The sequence below is a fragment of the Leptinotarsa decemlineata genome, unplaced genomic scaffold (genome assembly GCF_025532065.1).
Source record: "Leptinotarsa decemlineata unplaced genomic scaffold, Ldec_3_MD MMD2_tig00026336_RagTag_RagTag, whole genome shotgun sequence".
Taxonomy (NCBI): Eukaryota; Metazoa; Arthropoda; class Insecta; order Coleoptera; family Chrysomelidae; genus Leptinotarsa; species Leptinotarsa decemlineata.
Window position 1 is genome coordinate 11,576,115 of NW_027412692.1, and position 22,684 is coordinate 11,598,798.

The following is a 22,684-nucleotide window of genomic DNA, read 5'->3' on the forward strand; positions in this document are numbered from 1 at the left end:
CTGATCATATGTATGGCATATAAAAACATAAAAACGGAGGATTTGGAGGAACCACAGACCTCTAAATTTTTCGAAAATGTGTACAATAAATCGTCTCATGACTTAGGAAACTTCATGAACAAAATACTAAATGATAATGAAAGACGTCAAATTCTTGATATGGGACCTTTACAGCTTTCAGGACATTTTCCAATTGATATCAACCAGAATAATAGGTATTTTTCAAAGTCATACTACGTTTCAAGTTCAAAATATGGACCAGTTAATCGTTTTTATAGCTAATAGCAATTGAGAACAAAACCGCATCCAGTCTGGACTTAACCGAAGTTATTGATACTTTTGCGAAAACTAAAGCTAGGAAAAGATTGTGATTATAATAGCTATTTAGTCAGTTGGTAGGTCCGATCTTTATATAATAATAAACCCTTGAATCTTTTCTATCTCGTTTTATTGCCCAATACCAACTCCAATTATTGAAATGATTCTAATTCATGTTGTTAGTGTTTAATATTTTCATTACCTGCCCAGCAATGCATGAAAAAGAGCTGATGAAAAAGTAGTTTAGGATTTTTGAAGTATTTATATATTTAATGATTTCACTTCATAAAACCTTACCAGTTTTGATAGCAGTGGGGCCCCATTTTTTATTTGCCCCAGGTTACCTAGCTACGCCACTGTATTTCACTATTATTTCATTTCAGGTTTTTTGCTCAAAATAATTGTTAATTTCACCAATTTATTTTCAATTCTTCTCTTTTAGTTCTTTCAGAGATTTCAAATCATTTTATATATCAGACAATGGAAGTCCGAACTAATGAAATTTAGTGTCAAATATAATGCAACCTGGAACTTAACTCTCTTGTATCATTTTTGTTATGATACTATTCATACTCAAGAATTAATTTATTTGTTCCACTGAAACCAACTTTTGAGTTGAATTCTTTGTTGGTCATTTCATACTTCATTTCTCTTTTACTATTCTGTCTAAGAAATGAATCGAGAAAAAAAACACAATACATCGTGGAGTTTTTAATAAAAACATGAGGGTTTATAAAAAAAATATATAAATTATGTCTCTTATCCAAACTATATACACTTCAATAACTTAAAAATTGTCGTTCATAACAAGAAAAAGCTTGAATATCAATATAAATACCAATACTAATAAGATGAAAACAAAACAGAACAATTCAATTATTCACTGCATTAGTTCCCAATGTTTTCATCAGCTGGTAACAGTCTTGCAACCGCCTCTTGTCGCCGATTTTCTCCAACGTTTTCGCCGCCTCCACAAGCATGCCAGCTCTCTCTCCCGGTGAGGAAAGGAGAGGACCGGGTAAGTGCTTGCAAGCCATGTAAAGGGCGGCGGCATGCTGCCTCTCGCCTCCCAGCTCTTGGTGACTTTTATCTCCTGGAATCAAATCACGTCACTCAAATTAATAGTAATAATGTAATGTGTGTGTGTGTGTTGCAGGATGAGTTGTTGGAAAAAATGTTTCATACAGTGATAAAATTAGTTGACCACGAATATTATGAGCCGTGTTTCTCAACTATTGATTCCTAGGACGATATAGATACGAGGATGATATGAAAAGTTGTCGACCAAACAAAGATACAAGTGATTTTTTTTTTCGACATAGTCTCCTTTTAACTCTACACTTTCCGCGTTGATTCTCCCATCTCTGTAACCCGTTCAAAAAGTACACGGCGTTTTATTCAGCAAAATAACTGTTGACGAAAGTTACTGCCTCTTCATTTGACAAAAATATCTGTCCTCCGAGCACAATTTTTAAATCAGGGAACAAAAAGAAGTCACTTGAGGATAGATCAGGCGAGTAAGGCGGATGGACAAGCAGTTCAAAGCGTAACTCGTGGATTTTCGCCATGGCAACCGCTGTGATTGAGACGGTGCGTTGTCTTGGTGAAACAGGATTTTCTTTTTCTGCAAATATGTCTTTTTTTTCCGCAAGTTATGCCTTCATCATGTCAAGTAATAATGCTTAATATGCTTCTGTAATGTTTTTTTCTTTTGAAGATAATCGATTAAAATAACTCCACGACTATCCCAAAAACAGTCGCCATCACTTTCCTACCAAAAAAAATGTGTTTGCTTCTTTTGGAGCCGGTTCCTCTTTTGCAATTCATTGTTCGGATTGTATTTTTGTTTCGAGCGTATAATTGTATATCCAAGGTTCATCTACAGTGATGAATCGGCGCCAAAACTCGGATTTATTGCGCCTAAACTGCGCCAACAGAGCGTTGGAAATGTTTATTCAAGCACGTTTTTGGTCTAAAATGAGCAAACGCGGCACCGAACGCGCAGACAACTTTCTCGTGCCTAAATGTTGATCTAATATGTAACAAACACGTTCTTTTGACGTGTTCATAACCTCTGCTATCTCTCTCACTTTAATTCGGCGGTCGTCTAGCACCATTTGGGGAATTTTGGCGATGTTTTCGTCGGTAGTTGCAGTTTCATCTCCCAAGCTCTTATGACCACGTTCAAATCAGTGTTGCCAACTGGATAAACTATAAAGTCGCTACACATGAAACAAATTTTTGCTACACTGCTTGATATTCCGTTACGCTTGTATATCTGGCGCCATTCAGTTCGCGCATGCACCCAGTCCAAAATTAAACACCACAGAAGTTACAGTGTACCGTTCAGATACACAAAACTGGAACTGCCAGAAATCAGGATCATGCTCATTATCAACCGTGCAACTCAGTAGATTGTACCTAATTTTCAAATTTACAGCAGTTAACCAAATATTTCTTGGCTCGAAATAATGATTTTGAAATTGAATCTATTGTAGAAGAACATTACCTCAAAATCAATAAAAACTGAATAACATCAAAAGTATCAAAGTATAAATATGACGTTACGACGAGACTATTAGTCTTTTAGTTTTAAAATATTGGAGGTTATATAAAGAAAAATTCAAATATCTTCTTCTCTTTCGTCATGTAATGGCCTCAGCTACTAAGACTATTAACGTATTGACTGTGCATTCAATTGTCAGCTGTCAGCTTCCAGTCCACTGCCTCTTCTTCTCTTTTCAATATTGATTATTTGTAGAAACTTTATGTTCAAATCCGCAACGCCGCTACTGTCGAGTAAATTCCGCTACGGTTGAGAACACTGGTTCAAATTCAGCTGGCCAAAATTTCACTGTAGAAAATGATGAAGCAGAGTTGCCATACACAGAATTCAACTCATCTTTGATTCGCGTAGGCGTATTGCTTTTCAAAAACAAATATTCAATGACAGCTTGATACTCCATTTTGTCCATCTTCATAAGAACACTCACATCAACTCACTCAAACGACTGTTACATAACAACTGCGCGTCGAAAATGGCTGAAACTTTGTTGAGTAACTATCAACAGATGAACAACGAAATTCACTAGCTTTTATTTACGAGTGCCGCTACCTTTATATTAAGGTCGGTAACTTTTCAGATCACCCTCGTACATTCATTCATTGAAGATTTCATGGTCACAGTAAAATCCTTGCCGTTCCTTAACTCACACAACAAATCTCCTGAAAACTTTCGTGGAAAGTAGAAAAAGCAATTTCGAAACGATTTTTTGATGGTGATAACTATTTTTTAGAGAAAATTCTTTCAAGACTAGGTATAATTTGTGAGACTCATGACATTGCATTCATAGTTAATAATATAATAATAATAAACGTCTTTATTACTACAACCACAAAAAAATTACAATATCAAGTTCTAACCAAATATATAAAGTTATAGTAAAAGGCGAAGTTCAATTTTAGCAGTTATTCAAATAACTGCTAAACTATTCTTCTGAATCAAAAAGTTTCTCTTGCAAATCCTCATCAAAACAGCTTTTGTTCAATTCCAAATGACAAAATTATTCCTATAAATTATCCGACAAATTGTATGAATGAACTTTCTACGTGCTGTGACACTATAAACTTGTAAACTATCTTACCCTTTCCACAAATTATAGACGGTTTATTGTGTCTCTGTCTCAAACTTCTGTCAAGAAGTTGCTGGGTCCTTCCAGGAGCTGCCCCAGCCATCAATCTGCTGGTCGCTTCGTAGAGGAAAACTCTAGGTAAAGCATTCTGGAAATAAAAATTACCAGACTAGTCAAATCATTAATACACCCTACATGATAATGATTATCAGTTTTCACAAAAAATTTTATTCAAGATGCGTTTCGCTACATTGTAGCTTCTTCAGATGAATTGGTTCATCAAACTATTCTATTTCACTAGTTCGGACTTCCATTGTCTACTATATAAAATGATTTGAAATCCCTGAAACAACTAAAGAAGAATAATTAAAAATGAATAGCTGAAAATAAGAATTATATTAGCCAAAATAAACCTGAAATGAAATAATAGTGAAATAAAATACAAGTAAAAATAGAAAGAAAATAAAAATAAAAAGTAGAGCGACTCCAAGTCAAGTTATTTCACGACTTTTTGATTGTTAGTATCTACAATCGTCTTCGGGTGATGACTGGACTGATTCCTCCGAGAGATGACTATTTATAGGTCGTTCGAGTACTTTCACTTATCCCCGCTTTCCATTTTCCGCTTCACTGGTTCCGTGGGAGATGACCGTTTCGGCGGGAGTTGGCCATTTTTCGCTTGATGATGGGTGTCCATATGTTGCGTATTTCTACGCTGGCTTGGCTGAATACGTTGTTGGAAAACATGTATGCGGCTTCCTTGAACTTTCTCCTAAACCAATGTTCCTCTCTGTGCAAGATCTCAGCTTGGGACCACTCGATGTTGTGTTGATGGGTCCAAACATGGTCTGCTATTCCTGATTTGCTGGTTTCCCCTCGCTGTGTTTGTTTCTTGTGCTCGGCAATGCGAACATTCAATGGCCTCTTAGTTTCACCAATATAGGATTTTCCGCACTCACAGGGTATCCGGTAAATGCAATTCTTGGAATCGCAGTCCGCGTTTGGTGACGAAACGTCGTGAACTAACGTGACTTGGAATCGCTCCACTTTTTATTTTTATTTTCTTTCTATTTTTACTTGTATTTTATTTCACTATTATTTCACATTTCAGGTTTATTTTTGTTAATATAATTCTTATTTTCAGCTAATCTAAAATTGGATGTAGAGCTCAAAAATGTTGAAATATACAGGGTGTTCTATTTGAAAAAATTGAGTTCCACTCATTTTTTCATGAGATCAAAGTATCTGCATTTTTTGAAGACCCTGTCTAAGACAAATGAAAATATGACTCGGAGTCAAGATCCTCATTGTATTACTCCACTCCATTTCAAATTTGATCGTTTTAGTGCAAGAGAGTTCAAGATTATCAGCATTTATTAAAGTTTATGTTTGGTAAAATAAATATCGAAATTAATTTATATCTTCTAAACGGTAATAGATAGGTATAGGGAAATAGTATATGAATTTGTTGACAAAGTGATAATGAATCATAATATGATATTATATACGGGGTGTTCCATTTGAAAAATCAAATAAGCCGCTACTTTATAGTAGAAGCGACAACGCCGCTTCGTCTAAAATATTTTAGGCGTGTAGGTCATATTGACTTATGCATACTGTGGAATTTTCAGGTTGATCCGTTGAATAGTTTGCCAGAAACGGCTAATTAACGCTCATCATGAAAAGCCCTGTATAATGGAATCAGGATATACAATAAACTTCCCAATGAAATCAAAGAGACTCCTTTCATCATATTTAGGAAGAAATGTACAAAACTATTAAGTGATAAAGCCTATTATGACCTACAAAAATATTTTGAAGATGCCCTGTAATTTAGAATGTGATGAAACTGCGATTGAAGTGTGTGTGAAACATATATTTTTATTCATTGTCCTAGTTCTTGTCAAGTAACCTCTGCATATGTACGTATATATAGTTTTTATTTTAATCATTTATATTTTATACACTTATACTTCATATCTTATACTTCATGTTTATATTGATATTTATTTATGACATTGTGTTTGTAACAGGAATTTATTCTTAAACAATAAGCATATTATCAATCAATCAATCATATAAGGGGTGACAAAAATCATTGAATTATCAACAGTATTAAAAACTCACCGGAATGTGTTCTGTGAGCGATCTTAACGAAGTCAAGTCTGCTTGGAAGGCTGTTAGAACACAATTAGATACGGGCGTTTTTAAACCATCTTCTACTCTGTCTTCCCACAATGAGGTTCTCGTTTCAAGGAGCCAATCACAAACCAACAATTGTGCCAACTGAAAAAAATGCAATTAAATGAACCCATACCTCACTAGAACTAAGGATTTGTTGGTGTCTGGGCCATCCTGAATGGGATGGGGTAATTTTGGTATATATTCTTCAACAAGATGTAGATTTTACCGAGATTTTCCTTGCAGCTTCAAGCAAACGTACCATCTGAAGAACATTGTTGAGATCGTCTAAATTTCTATTCGATTTTTAAATTATTCTAAACAAGTATTGTTTGCATTACTTGTTCAAAACAATTTCGTTTTCACTGTACAAGAAATAAGATTTACTCTAACAAGAGTGTGTCTTTCATTTCATTGATCGAACGCCCCATTTACCAGACTAATTCAATTTAGATGGACTTCTTGTGTACGAAGTCTGCTCAAAAAAGGTGAATGTTCATTATTTTCAAAAAATATCAATTCATCTATGCCATCCTTTCATGGTTCTCTTCAATCTTGGGAACAGGAAAAAGTCGCATGGAGGCAAATCTGATGAATGCTGTAGCTGAGACATGATTACGGTGTTATTTTAGTAGGTGCATTAGCGTGGTGGGAATCACACGTTGAAAGGTAAGACCTCGTTAGTCCTTAGCTCGAACAAGTTTCTCAACTTCTGAGAGTTGTCGATCGTATGGGGGCGACAGCTGATTAACGGAAAAATAGATTTTAAACAGATTTTTAAACAGATTCCTCCACAATACCAGACGTTTTCTTTGTATTGCTTCTCACAAGCAACGCATAACTTCAAGATAATACTCCTTATTGAGCGTAAAACCATGTGGCAAGAACTCCTGACCTAACCTAACCTAATCTAACCTAACCTAACCTAACCTAACACTACACTAGAGTAATCGAAAAAAACAATGAGCAAAACCTTGACAGTGATCGAATTCGGATCGCCGTTGACGTGATTCAACAATAATTGATGACGTCATTCAAAGGCTATCCGTTGACGTCATTCAAAAATTCTTGTGCGATACTAGAGTGTCGATTTATTTGATCAAAAGTCAGATATTTTGGAATGATCTTTGCTCCACAGGCTTCATGCTCAAATTTTACAAAAAATTGTATGGCATTAGCCAACCGATATGCCGACATTATCAGCAACTTCTCTAATAGTGATTCGGTGATTCTCCATAATAATTTTCTTCACTTTCTGAACATTTTCATCGGTTGTTGATGTGCTGGTGTTTTTACCTTCTGTTAAAAGCTTGTACTGCTTGTTAACATTTTTCTGATTCAAGAGTACAACCGAATGCCTCTGTCGACCATTCAAGTGTTTTTCAGCATATAATTCTATCTTTCACACAAAATTTGATGGAAATTCTTTGACCCATTCTTTTTGATAGCTGAAAATTGTCAAACACACAAAACACTGCAAACTTTTTTGAACAGACCTCTTAAATTCATAACATCAAAACTTTCCAATATTACTGCTTCCGCTGCTGTTCCATCATTTGGGATGCACTGCAGAAACACTGCACCAAAAAAAAAACATGCAATGCAACCACAATGCACACCAATCAACAGAAAATTGGGACACTGCGACCACTGTTTGGAATATTTCTTTCATTCAAATGTTATAAACAACACAACTTAATGCCAAATTAATGATGGATTTGTTTAATTCATTTCGATTAGAAACTAACATGTTAGGTCCCACAAGAATATTCACCAACATCAATAATTATACCAGGTGCACCAGTATTGATTTTATAGTTGCCAATTTCCTTAAGAACTTTATGATTGTGAACTAATCCAACCTAATATTGCAGATCAATTCTTAATAGAAAAGTGTTTCTATAGCGTACAGGATTATTTAGGACAAAAATTATAATTTTAAGATTCTTATTATTAATTTATACCTCTATAACTGTGATACCATATACTGTCGTGATATTTGTTTTAGTTTTTTTATTTATATATGACAAATCATGATTTTAATTGTTTTTATATTATATAGTACTTCTATTGACTTACCATATGTACATTAAGTACCGAAATGGCTAATAAATATTATTATTATTACTACAATAATTCAAATAAGCATTACACTTACCAAAACCAAATCATCTTTCTTCTTGCAACTTGTAATAGTCAAACTATCAGCCAGCAAATGACTGGCATAATCACACTGTAGTAAAATCTTCTTGGGAGTAATAGAAGGATGCGGATTCAAATAATTATTCCTAGCCACAAAAGCTGCTACAATAGCCTTCGGAAGGGGATCATTGAGAATCGCAAGTGGTTCAGGTATCATTTCAATTTTTTTGTATAAATTCTCGCTCCTGTCATCTCCCATAAGCCAGTGGCAAGCTATAGAAACAAACGCCATCCACCATTGGGCCACCTGATCTTGATAACCTAAAAATCAAATTTCATTCTTTCAAAAAAGAACCTTGAGTTTATTTTCTTCTATTCAATTCATAACTTTTGAAAATCTCAATGGTCAATGGTCTCAGTTGAGAAGTAATCAAAGATTAAATACAATTGATGAAAATCTGATGGAACAGAATTTATTCCAGTTCAACAACTGTTTCTACAGACAGCACGAAGGCACGGCAATGGCAAACCCACTGTTCTTTGTCAGATTTCAATTTAAAATAAGAGAGGTTAGATTACTTTCCAGATTTCTGGCAGGACTGAACTTTCTCGTCCATAGGCTTGTTACATTCCCCTGGAGTATAGAAGGGTACAATATTGAGGGACATGGCTGAAAGAAACGGGTATCTTCAAAATATAGTAGATAAGTTAATTAGGAAACGTATATTGTGGGAGAATCTTCTTGAACCTTCACTTTTCAAACGACAATGATTCAAAGTTAATCATCCTTTTGTATGAACCAAGACACACCAACAGATTACATGTGTCGCATTTAAGTTAAACGTGAAAGTAGCCTTCAAAACGTTTTGCTCACTTCAACAAATGTTAGGTAACTCAAGACAAGATGTTGGAAAAAGCAAAAGTCGGGGATAAAAAAATGAGCTGTGAGGACTGCGACAAACAATATATCGGTCAGACTAGGCGAGCTATTAAAACTCGTTTCAAAGAACACGCAGCACATCCGATTTCGAAGAACAGAAAAATCTAGTGCCACGCTTCGCAAAACGGCCATATAGTAAATGAAAATTGTCTGAAATGGTTCAGATCTGAACACGACACTAGATTTTTGGATGCTTTCAAAAGTATGGAAATAGTAAAGTGTTGCAGAGATGAACGTTGACTATCTCTCTGGAACTCGGTATATAGTGTAACACTCTTGAGGCCATTGACTTGTTTGGATTGCTTATGATTATGAAAATGTATTATGGAGGAAGTCCAATCAGAAGATGAGCCAAACAATTTCTAGTTGAGCAGAAAATTCGAGTCATGTCGGTGGAAAGTTTCGAAAAATAAGTTGAAATGATATCAGTTGAAAACTAATCAGAAGTTCCCTCAAAAATGGATTGATTTAGTGACCGCTACAAGGTTGAATTAATGATTCAGGTTATTTCAGTTGAAACTTGTCACTTTTTTGTAATTATGAAAAAAAGTTGGGAAATTTTTCAAGAAACTCTTTGTCAAGAATAAAATTGGTCTTTTAACAACTTTTTATTTTTCCAGTCATTTCAGAAATATTTGGAAAAAAATTAAATTTCTTGTTCAATTATAGAAATCAATATATTTCCAGAAAATGTGAAACACCAGCTGTCTTTATTATGCCGTGTTCTAGTTGGAGGAAGTCAAAATCACTTCAAAGATATCGTGACGACAAATTTCTGGGTCAACAAATGCATAATAATTAGACAGATTCAATTACACAGATATAATTAAAGCAAAAAAATAAATTCAAATCAACACTTTTCAAAGAAAACAACAGCAATAAAAATAAATCTAATTATTGACTCACATTGGTCTGAATTCTCACCAAACACGGTTCTTGCATCGACTGTAACATTGTCTTGAAGCAACTCGATGTATGAAAGAGCATCGCAAATGTCTGTTCTTTTATCTGGATTACTGTCATTCTTTTGTCCAGGTGACAGCAAAATATTCATCGCTCTTTCCAAGAGGTGTTCGCGGTAAATCTGAAAGATCTTGGCTATAAATAAAGTATTTATTGGTTGTCAATTAGATCATACACAATTATATCAAACTAGTCTAGACAGTAAAATGCAAGTAATAAAAGAATATGTTTGCATTAATAAATTAACACTTAACAAGTATGTATAAGTACTTTAGAATATAGAAAAGACACATTAAAGTAGGTCACACATTGAAAAAAATATTTGAAATTAACATCAGTAATTAGTGACAGTAGAACAAATTGGAAAGAAAGATATCAAATTTCAAGTGGGCCAAAACTTACAGAGAAATAGCCATCGATTCATAACTGTTTTACAATTTTTGGGAAAAAAGTTTTAGCATTTTCTACTTCTTCATTGTATACAAAAAAAGTGGGAATCTTTGGGAGATTCCCCACTTTTTTTATATAAAGATGGAAATGTAAAAAGCCAAAACGTTTCTTTCTCAAAAATTATTCTCTCCTAAAAATATAACCCTTTCAATTAGTTTTACAATTCTTTTGAAATCCACTGAGATGAGTTTTCCAATGTTTCAGGCAATTGGCCGCGGTGGTAGTGCGCCCGACTCACGATCGGAAGGCCGTGGGTTCGATTCCTGCCTCGATCAGATATTTTTCTCGAGAGAAATTATCTGGTTGAAGCTGGGATGATTCTGCAACCGTGTTAGGAATCACACGTTAAAAGGTAAGACCGCGTTATTCCTTAGCTTGCCCTTCGTATGGGGGCAACATCTGATTAACGAAAAAACAGATTTTAAACCTCAATTTGCTTTAATGTAGAATGTTTCTATTAGTCTGAGAGAAGGTATTCTGAGGAAATGATATCAAATAACCCGTTATGAAGTAAAAAAATACTCCAAGCATCTTGTGAGCAAATTTAGGCTAATATTCAACACAAGGGAATGTATTTAGGCATAATAGATAAGTAGAACAGGCTCTTTCAACTGTATTACGTAATTGATATAAACAGTAAGGTCAAGGGGGCAATCTCTTTACTCTATCAGTCGTATTTTCAAACTACAGTTTTCAGATATGTTCATTCCTAGAAATTCAGTTGATTGCATTTGGTTCAGGGACTTGTTCCCAGTATAATGATGAAATGGTTGTTCTGGAATCGGTCCCTCGCATTGTTAAGTCTTGAAAGGTTTTATCTACAGTTGACTTGACAGTGTTGGCTGTCAATCAGGGAATATGCTGTCAGCAGCATATACGGCGCAGTTTTTGCCCATAAAATCATTGACATATATTATATACAAAAATGGTCCCAATATAGATTCCTGTGGAATTCCCACTAGGTAGTGTGATCTCTGCAATGTTCAATTATTAGTGTAATGTATGTGGCTGCTACGCCACTGATATAGGGCTAAGGGTGCATGCCCGGAGAACAGTCTCCAGGTTAGGAAACGCTGGGGGCAGTTAGTATCAATCGGCGGCTGCGGTTGTATCTATGAAATGTACAAAATGTAGTATAGTCGTACTCCTTGTATATATCTATGTGCGTGTGAATATCTTTGGATGTTATCGATGTCAATAAACCTGTATCCACCCGAAATATCAACAGCCTTATTTCCACCACCACCTACATAACAATTAGTTTCAACATAGTGAACTCGTATATTTGAATAGTTCTCAAACCACTCAAGCGTATTTCCCTTAGACCATACCCTTTCAATTTATGAGAGTCTTGTGGTCTACGAGGTCAAAAGCCTTGCAAGGTCTAGAAAAATACCCAAAGTTTCATTATCTCTGTCATACATATTCAAAAACTTAGCAATAGCACTTTCAGTTCAGTTAAATTTCCTATCACTAAATAGTCGCAGGGACTCAAATAAAACTGTCTGAGAGTTAGATACAAATTTTTCCAGTATCTTGACAATTGGATTCCATAATGAAATTCGTATACGAACTAATTCTGCGTGAAAATATTCACTCAAGAAACATTAGACATAAAAACAAATTAACTATGCCACAACATCGCACTGCACAGTTTCAGAGATCATTTCTTTTTGGTGCTGTAAAACTCTATAATTCATTGCCTGAGCAATTGAAGAGATTCAATATCAAGAAATTCAAATACAAATATAAAAATTATATCTATGATAGTCAATAATGTTAACTTTTGCTTTTTAGACAACAGATCAATTAAGTTGAAATTCTCTGTAATTATTCATTCATATTTTTCAAGAATAAAGCCAGCAAACAAATAAATATACAATAATAAGACCGCTCGAATCCACGAATTAAGCATAAAAATGGACAATAATATTTGCCTTGATAACTGATATAGTACAAGTTATATCTAAAAATTAAGACTTCTAATAATGCCACAAAATATTAGTTCCAACGAAATCAAATATACATATAACATTAAAAATTGAACAATACCTATCACTAATGAAAGAATAAAATAATTCATTAAAACCAAAAAAAATATCAATTTCAATAAAAATTCAAATCAAATTATTTATCAACTATATTTAGAAGGTAATCACAAATTATTATTTTATTTACGGTTCTCATTTCGTGGTACCATCACTGTTAATTGCTTTTATTTTTGTAAGTTTGCGTGCATTATGGAGTGGTGCTTGATGGTTGAGTTAGAGTAGCTTTGAGCTAGACTTCACCAAGGAGTACCAGAATCTCCTGTAAACTATTTTCATTTTCAAATATATCTTTGTATTGTTTTTTTTTTGTATTATCAATAAAGCCGATTTATTATTATTATTATTATTGATGAATTTCTCTCGGTCCATCTCGACTGAATGGGTTCATGCGACTTTGGCATGACATATTCAATTTTTATTACTACAATTGTTTTAATTTTTATAATTCTGACTTTTGTTGTATAAATTTTTATTGTATTATTTTTATCTACTGATCTACAATTTTATCGTTTGATGTGATTTTACATGCTTAATGCTGACCTATCCTACACGTTTGTCAACGTCTTTAAGGATGAATAAATATTATTATTATTATTATTATAAGTTATTTTTACCTTCATTTGGATAGCAAGCGGATCAATGCTATTTCCAATAGAACTGAACGGAAGTGCTCTGTTCTTCACATCTTTGGTGAACTTGTGGGAAATGAAAAATTTGTATCCATACGGCGTGAAAAGCCACTGTAACCTTTTGGGAATGGCATCACAAGAGTTGGTTGACGACAGCTGGGCCAAACCCAAATAATATCTGAAAAAGGAATGAAAACATGACTGGCCACACTTTTCAAGAACACTCGGTACTTAGAAATGATTTAAAATCATGTAAAAAAATAAACACTTTCCCAAATTGAAGAAAGGTCATATCTGAGATAATTCCCAACAATGATATAGGTTGCTTCAAAAGTTCTGACCGTTTTAATGTCATTTAGCTCCATATTTCCATAAATATTTATTCTACTGTGTCGAAAATAAATCATAAAGCAATTTCACTTAATATTTATTCACCTCTGTATCGGATGGAGGAAATTCGGCATACTAGCTTTAATTCTCAAAGCTACACCCACATAGATATCAATCATATCGACAGACTTTATTCGCCCTTTCGCAGCCTCTGCCAAATTCAAGGCACTCAGAGCCGTCGTGAGTCCAAACAGATGGCAAGTCTCTTCTGGACCAGCCACCAGCTGGATTTTGTGTAAGTCATTGAAAACGAGGGCCAGTTCTTTGCACGACGTTTGTGCTTGGAAGCGGGTCAAACTGAAAAAAACGAATTGAGAAGTCAATAGAATTCGAATTATAATAATGACACTTTGCTAAGCACCTATTCACAAAAAATCCGCCGGCATGTCTGGATAGCCATCTTCCAATCCAGAGCCTGTGAACAATCTGTCGAAACAATTGCCAACAGAAACAAAGGAATAGTTCAAATCTACTTGTAGGCAAAGTGATACCGTAAGTTTGAAGGCATCGAAGCAGCTCCTGCTTGGCTCCTGTTTTGTCACCCTGAAAAGTCGTGAAGAGGAAATGAAAAATCACTGCAAATTCATATTCGAAAAAAACTCACAACTGATTCATAATGATTTTTTTCAATAAAAATACTAATTGATGTTTTGGAGAATATCTCAGTTCAGCTACTACCTTAATAATATTTGACTTTCTCACCTTTTTTAAAAATAAATTCGCCTGACTTCTGTGTCTCCAATATATCTGGGACTCCTTAGATTTCTCAGGTATTATTGGATCTCCATAAACAAACATTTTCACCAAACAAAAGGCAAAAATGGCAAAATTTACCAGCCATAACAAAAAAGAAGACGGAGAAATTGATGTAGGCGTAATTGCTGAAATAAGAAAACATTTGTCGAGACAATATAACAAACTCTAAAAACAAATCGAGACTGTAAATACTAACAAAGAATTTTTGTGATACCTTGAAGTAACTGACAAGTAATATCTCATCATTTTTTCAAACAATTCCACCATTTCTTGCGACTACAAAGAGTTATATCTAATTGTGAAATGCCATGCACTTAACAAAAAACTTTCCATATACAATAACATTAATGACAGGAAATGTCCACGCTGATACTGAAATTACCAGGAAAAATACTTTATTGTGGAGACTAATTTAAATCAAAGCTATGCAGGATTATAATATAATTGATTCCATATTCAGGAAAAATCAATTTATTAGGGACAAAACATTGTTTTTTCGCTACTGAGAAATATAGATATCAAATACTTCGGAGAGCAAATACGCTGTCTATTCAAAAAATGAGGAAAATTTTCATTTCTCCCAAAAAATGTTTATTTCTTCAGCAATTTCTATTTTGTTTCCCCTCAAATACACTTGTGCCTGCTTTTTTTTTTCAAACGCCGTCCTTTCGTGGGTCTCTTCAATCTTGGTAACAGGAAAAAGTCGCAGGGGGACAAATCTGGTACATACGGTGGCTGAGGCATGCTTTTTTTTCCAGGACAAAGCACTACAGGAAAATTATTGAGGCGCTCTTCTCGCAAGTGGCGTATAACTTCAAGATAATTCTCCATATTGACCTTACGACCATGTGCTGGGGCGTCCAAGTCGAGCGTCGTCATTCAACGTATTTTTCACCTTCTGTGAAAAGCTTATACTACTGTGACTGTGAATACATCAATCTCTCTGCAAACGATACTCTCATTGCAGCAAGCGACTCTGATATTCATAACACTGTACGCAAAATTAATTTGACTCTTGAAAACGTGGCGAAGTTTTTGAACGCAAACAAACTCAAATTGAATACCACTAAAACGAAAGCTATGATATTGACAAAACAATATAAATATAACTTAATTGATATCAACTCCATTAATATTGAGATCTACGGCGAAACTATTGAAATTGTGGAATAATTCAAATACCTGGGCTTCATCATTGGTAACACTTTGAATTTGAAAAAATGTTTTTCTTTACTAGAATAAGTAGACAACTAACATTCCAATCTGGTTTGACCGTTTATAAAACAATAATCCTACCACACTTTGATTACTGTGCTACTTTGATATCATTACTAGACGGTAATTCTATCTCTACTCTACAAAAATTACAAAACAGAGGAATGCGCTTGTTATTAAAATGCCATAAATATACTCCTATATTATCAGTGAATAATATTCTGAATTGGATGACAGTATAATATAGATTACAATATATTTCTATGATATTCATATTTAAAATCACTGGAAAAGCACCACATTACTTCATATAACCATCAAATACACAAATACGATACTAGAGGAAGAGATGACTTGGTTGTCCCACGAACTAACTTGGCAAGAACAATGAATTCTATATTTCACAGAGGACTCTTGGACTATAACAAGCTTCCTAATGAAATTAAATAAAATAGCACCCTCCAACTCTTCAAACGCTCCATATCTCAATATCTACAGGCACAATATTATTCCAATTTAGTTGTTTATCATTCTTCTCTCTATTAATCTCTTCATCATTCACAACTGCTATGTTTTACATACTATAGAATAGAATAGAAATTTATTCATCATTAAAAGATTTTATACATGTGGTACATACAGTATAAAACTTTATCAGACTAGTCAGAACCAAACATAAAGCAATTGTGCTTATCTATAGTTAGTGTATATATACATGTTATTAGAAGTTAAGTAGACATAATAAAAAGATGCAAGAACAGTGACAGACAATATATGCAAGTAGCTTAAATTAGTTGAAATTGTGAAATCTTTTTTTTTTTTATTATTTGTACAAGTAGAATAAAGTAACTATACAATAATAGCTAGAGTTGAAGAAATTCTTCAGTACTATAAAATGCATTTTTGGTAAGGTAATCAAGTAAAGCACTTTGGAATTCAGTGAAATTACATGTGTTTCCAAATAGCTGAAGTGCTTTATTATAGCAGATGATACCTTGATCTATATTCTACTATATATATTCTACTATATAGGCCTTATATATTTTAGTTTTTTTGTATTTAGTTTAATGACTGATATATTTGTATAATATTTATGTATATCAAGATATCTATTTCTGATAAATCTTATTTCTATTTCTACTTGTAAACATTTTTCTGACTCAGAGTACAATCATTGTATGCCACTGTCAACATTGCATGTGTTTTGAGTACTTAATTCAAAAATTTGATGCCTAGATAAATTTTTTTGATTGCAAGAAAACACCGAGCACGCAAAACATTTTCAACTTTCATGCCTCTCACCAACAAACTGAACATGCTAAGCAGCTGAAACCGTGAAAATATATTCTAGACAAGTGTATCAACATAAAGAAATAATAAAATCGCTACTTGAATGTATGTAGCCCGAGAAATTTGAACTTTCACCTTATTTTTCGAACAGTTCTATAAGTTATAATTTACTCACATAATATCCTTCGCAAAGCCTTACTGTCATCTTCGCCACCGTATCTATTCATCATCAAGCCGAACGGATTGAATGTCACCATGACGAGCATGACCATACACAACGTCAGCCTGGAACTATCCATCATGCCTCTGGAAATTAAAACCGGCTCTTCTTCTTCGATTTCATCCTTAATATTGGTAGAATATTCAGGACTAGAAGGTAATGAGTACTGCGGAGAAAACGAGTGGTCGGAATGAGGCGGAGTATCTTCAGGTCTGTAACTTGCATCACCCGTTGTGAGGAGACCTTTGAGGGAGTTGCGACTGTCCGCCATTTTCAGTGCCATGTTTTCCTTTTTGAGGCGAGCATTGGAGTTTTGAAGGAAACGTATATACTCGATTGTCCGTCTCAGAATGGCAGATTTATTCAGCTTGAAGAATAAAAACAAATGTTTATTGGCTCATTCGCTAGAAAGTTTAGATGAAAAATATTCTGAAATAAAAATGCAAACAATCATTGTAACAAAAGTTCAAAGAGCTGATGAATGTGGGGCACCGCAAGGATCAATACTAGGACCCGTTTTGTTTCTCATATATTTCAGTTCTTTGGCTACAGTAAACTTATTTGGTAAATTACAAATGTCTGCTGATGACACCACTTCAATATACAATGAAAACAATGTACAAGAAATTAAGATTATTATTTCAAATAAACCTTTATCAAGTATCTTCACAGCTTGAATGCCATAAAATTTCATTGAATTATCAGAAATCGTCGTATATGTTTATTCCAATGAAAATTTATTGGTCTCATGACCAAGATGAAGAATAATCATGGAGACATATTGAAACAATAAGAAGGAAAATAGCTCCCATAATTGAAATTTCATTGAAAATATGAAATGCACCATTACAATACATTAAATCGATTTACTTTTCATTATTGTATTCCAAAATTCAACATCTAATATCAATATGGAAAATGGCAACAAATTCCTCAACGTATTCTAAAAACACTTTATTGTGTCAATTTCACTAGATAGTTTTACAAAAACGCAACACGTGTTTCGCCATACAATGGCTTCCTCGGGCGTGTCTTAATAACTAATTTTACACATTAAATGCTATATATACCTTATTCTACAATTTGAGGTACCTGAATTTCAAGTACCTGAATTTCGAGTACCTGGTTTTTACCTAAGTTTGTAATGAATTTAATTACCTGAGCTTATGTTCCATTTTCCACATTTGAAAACATATTCAGTAACGGAGAGTTATTTAATTCTAATTGATCATTCAGTAAATTACCCGAATTTATGAATCTATTGATTTCTAAACATTGTAGAAGATGGAGTTTCAAACTCTTCTCTTCTAAATGTAACGCCTCGTATTCCTGATTGAACTCATATCCTTCTGCTAATAGGTGGTTTGCAAATGTGGAATTGGTCTTTCTATTTATAAAACTGCTTCTATGCTCTTCAATTCTTTGGGAAAATGTTCTTCCAGTTTGGCCAATATACAGTTTTGGACAAGAGCCACAAGTCAGCTTATATACAAATTATTTCCAGTTTGACGGAAAATTCTATTCATGCAATGAAGGACTTATAATGGGAAACCCTTTGAGTTCCTTGCTGGCGAAAATTTTCATGGATAACATAGAGTATGAAATCCATAATAATCAGTTAGCTAACAGTTTTTTGTACATAATTCCTCCACACATCCTTACCAACAAAAAGTTGCTGCATTCAATAGTATGCTTCACAGATTATTGAATATTCCACTGTCTGATAGGGAGTTCCAGAAAGAGCTGAATTTGATCAAACAAATCGCGGTTAATAACGGTTACAAAGTAGATATTATAAACGCCATTCTTACCAAAAAACTTCAAAAGCAAGCCATGGACTTGGTCTACTCATATTCAAGATGCGATAACGTCGGTTGGGTGAACCAACCAGGAATATCGCCCGTTTTTTTGAAGAAAGAAGGCGTAAACGTGGCTTACAGAACGAATAATAATCTAAGTAAATTTATTAAAAACAATAAAGATAAAACTTCGTTGTTGGATAGATCAGGAGTATATAAGCTGACTTGTGGCTCTTGTCCAAAACTGTATATTGGCCAAACTGGAAGAACATTTTCCCAAAGAATTAAAGAGCATAGAAGCAGTTTTATAAATAGAAAGACCAATTCCACATTTGCAAACCACCTATTAGCAGAAGGACATCAGTTCAATCAAGGAATACGAGGTGTTACATTTAGAAGAGAAGAGTTTGAAACTCAATCTTCTAGAATGTTTAGAAATCAATAGATTCAGGAATTCGGGTAATTTACTGAATGATCAATTAGAATTAAATAACTCTCCGTTACTGAATATTTTTTCAAATGTGGAAAATAGAACATAAGCTCAGGTAATTAAATTCATTACAAACTTAGGTAAAAAACCAGGTACTCGAAATTCAGGTACTTGAAATTCAGGTACCTCAAATTGTAGAATAAGGTATATATAGCGTTTAATGTGTAGAATTAGTTATTAAGACACGCCCGAGGAAGCCATTGTATGGCGAAACACGTGTTGCGTTTTTGTAAAACTATCTAGTGAAAAACACACAATAAAATGTTTTTAGAATACGTTAGTTATGGATTTTTATCAAGTATCGGCCGCCTCCATCATATAACAAATTCCTTACTGAAACTTTAAAACAAAATTATAAGGTGTATATTCAAGTAAAACTACAAGAAACCTACAATCAACTTGTATATATCGAAAAAACTATTTGATTTGTTATCTTTACATAAATTCAAATTATATACCTTCATTCATTTGGTCAAAAATAAGCTCAAACATTCAAATCTGACTTTCAAAAGCAATGGTGACCAACACAAACATACAACAAGATATTCAGGCAATCTAAAATTAATGAAAATGAAATCAAATATTTGTCAAAATTCGATTCATTATAAATTTCAAGTTTTACAATGAGCTAACAAATGCTTGAAAAACTTTAAAAAAAAAACATCCGAATTAATTTGAAAAAAATGTTGCTTTGAAACTGTATGAGTCGTTATAATTTTTTTAATGAGTGAATTCATTTCAATAATTGACTCACATCAGTTACAGCAAACCATACGAAATATCCCAACTTTATAAACATATCACACTTTAATAAATATAGTCTTACTTTTGCCTCTTCTCCGACAACAATATTCTTCAATTCTATAATTTTGTCATTGATACTTGTCCTGTACTTCCTTTCGATCGCATTGTGGGCGCTCTTCTTCACTTCTTTCACCACACGTTCTTTACCGACAGGTTGAACTCGGTTGATAGCCACTTTACTGTCCCCATCTATCATCACTGGAATTCCTGTAGTCGTCGTCAGAATTCCAGTGGTGTTTAGTAATGTGTGAATGGGTTGGGGAGTAGTACTTGAAGGGGATGTCGTATACATGACAGTTGGTGGGTTGACCTGAAAATGATCCAAAACTTTTGATGACTACAAAAAAAGTAGTTCATTTTACCCAATCATATTGGATGATTTATATAGTGGTCTAGACCACCCCAAAGTCTTAAACATTATTCTTTCCCAAACTTCAATCTACCGGATTTCCAGAATGAACTGTAGATACGAAAGTTTCCTTAGAGGCTGTATTAAAAGCTTCGAAATCAACCATCACATGTCATTACAAGATGAAACACTCAATTCATTCATAAAAACATAAATGAGTTGAATCAAATCTTATATCGATGACAGTACTTGAGGACATTAATTCTATTATTTGATTATTTCCCAGCTATAGGTTCAGTCCTTGAATACTGTAAGGAATTAACAAGGAACACCCCATCTATGGACGAATAGTCAAACTAATATTTCTAAAATACAAGAAACGAATCGACTAAATCAGTCCTCATACAGTTTTAAGGAAATAGGGCGAAAATCCACCTGAATATAGACAACTTTATCACAATTGAATCTATCCTCTGCCTCTAACCATTTGCGAGATTCCCATGTGTGGGTAATAATTTGAACAGCCCTATATGAATTGTAAATTTCAAATTACCTATAACAGTGATATTAAGATATAAGTTTGAAAAGGAAATTTCTGAAAACCAGTTATTGTTCGGCTCAAATCAACACCTTTTAGGTGTAGAGTGTCAACTTATGAAAGCTAACACATAATATGGACTGACCCTTCAACTTTATACATTATAAAAAGTGTGAATTCATAAAAACAAACTATAAATGTTGAAAATCAGTCAGTTTATTGTAAACCAAAAATAATGTTGAAACCCATTTTTTTCACCAATTAGATTCACTCACTTCCAATTACTATATAATTTTCTTGTTTTCTCTCTGGCTTAACATACTGTATATTAGATTGATATAATTCAAAACATTTTAAATTAGTAATTGTTTTATTTATTAATTATCATATTGTTGTTGATTTCTACTTGAATAAAAATTTATACATTTATATTTTAAAGAGTACTCTCAGAGAGATATAGTATATCAAGTAATACGTATGAAAAATACTTGATTTATATTTTTATAGAAAAAACTGATCTCTCCCGAAAATATTAGCTTTTCAATTTGAGTTTTTTATCTACATTTCTAACATATGAAAGTTTGCAGGTTGTATAATTATTTCCATTGGTTGACAAAGACATATTTCAAATCGAATCATAAATTCAGTGGTTAAAGTAAATGAGAAAAACGCTTTTACTTACCTGTGAATCACTCTTGATAATCTTCGCCTGGAGAAGAACCGGCTGCATCTGCTCTGACGATATTTGATGAATGTTTTGTAAAATCACAGGTCTACCCTTCTGCCTTCCGCTCTGTCCTTTGGTCCCCTGCTGTAGAATAATGTGTTGTCCCTGAATGGGAATATTCGTGTACACAAGGGGTTGCGTAGTCGGTTGCAAGTTGGGTGATGAAATTATCACCGCAGTTGGATTTTGAACGGAAAGAGGTACATTTTTTACTTGCACATTCTGAAGGGCGGGTTGAGAAGTGGGGCTGTATTCAGGAACTTTCTTGATGTGATTGCTGAACGGTGTAGGTTGTGAAGAATCGAAAATAGATGTCTGAGTTAAGGGAGGTGAAACGGTTTGAGGGCTCAACATAGTACTGCTATGCAAATCCCCAAAATCAAAATCCATGGGGACAGTATCGTGCAGTGGAAGGGAGGCATCTCCACCGAATAAATCACATTCCAGTTCATTACTTTCACAGTGTTTGATGAGATCTAATAATTAATAAATAAGTAAACAAATTAGTAAATAAAAACAGTAAAACTTACCGTCAATGCTCGTTAGTTCTGAAAAGAGATTAAAATCACCTGAAGCGGTGAAATTAGCAAGGTCTTCGTCCATGTCATTAGTTTTTACACATACAGTTTTGGAAATTATTCCACTGGTCAAAAAATCATCACATTTGGATCAGCGAATCAAATGACATATTGAATGAGGTGATGTCTGACGTCATAATTGACTTGATTAGACCCACCGTGGAATTTTCCTGAACCAAATTTGACCTTTCACTTCATTTCGTCGAAACGTTTCCTCTATTC

General features: G+C 33.9%; 1 protein-coding gene across 2 annotated transcripts; it reads right to left on the minus strand.

Moving 5' to 3' along the window:
• Window positions 1-1,016: 1,016 nt before the first annotated feature.
• SREBP (Sterol regulatory element binding protein) lies at window positions 1,017-22,574 on the minus strand. Of its 2 annotated transcripts, XM_023169310.2 has the most exons (13): window positions 22,415-22,574; window positions 21,840-22,360; window positions 20,293-20,580; window positions 17,133-17,544; window positions 14,399-14,577; window positions 14,058-14,239; window positions 13,742-13,993; window positions 13,292-13,484; window positions 10,120-10,297; window positions 8,290-8,594; window positions 6,078-6,236; window positions 3,963-4,098; window positions 1,017-1,411 (listed from the first exon to the last, which is right to left on the minus strand). In XM_023169310.2, exons 1-13 carry the CDS (start codon window positions 22,485-22,487, stop codon window positions 1,191-1,193), a joined length of 3,099 nt encoding a protein of 1,032 aa, XP_023025078.2. In that variant the 5' UTR covers window positions 22,488-22,574; the 3' UTR covers window positions 1,017-1,190. The 2 variants fall into 2 exon arrangements, with proteins under 2 accessions (XP_023025078.2, XP_074039405.1); XM_074183304.1 differs by lacking the exon at window positions 22,415-22,574 and having other exon boundaries at window positions 20,293-20,597; window positions 21,840-21,979.
• Between the last annotated feature and the right edge of the window lie 110 nt (window positions 22,575-22,684).

What these genes read in the sequence shown, in the direction of transcription:
- SREBP (XM_023169310.2), bottom strand. Translation starts at nt 22,487, where the DNA reads ATGGACGAAGACCTTGCTAATTTCACCGCTTCAGGTGATTTTAATCTC. An exon ending in AGAAAGATGATTTGGTTTTG is followed by an intron (nt 6,237 to 8,289) that starts GTAAGTGTAATG and finishes CATTTTTTTCAG; the next exon opens with TTGGCACAATTGTTGGTTTG. An exon ending in GTCTATAATTTGTGGAAAGG is followed by an intron (nt 1,412 to 3,962) that starts GTAAGATAGTTT and finishes ATTTGATTCCAG; the next exon opens with GAGATAAAAGTCACCAAGAG.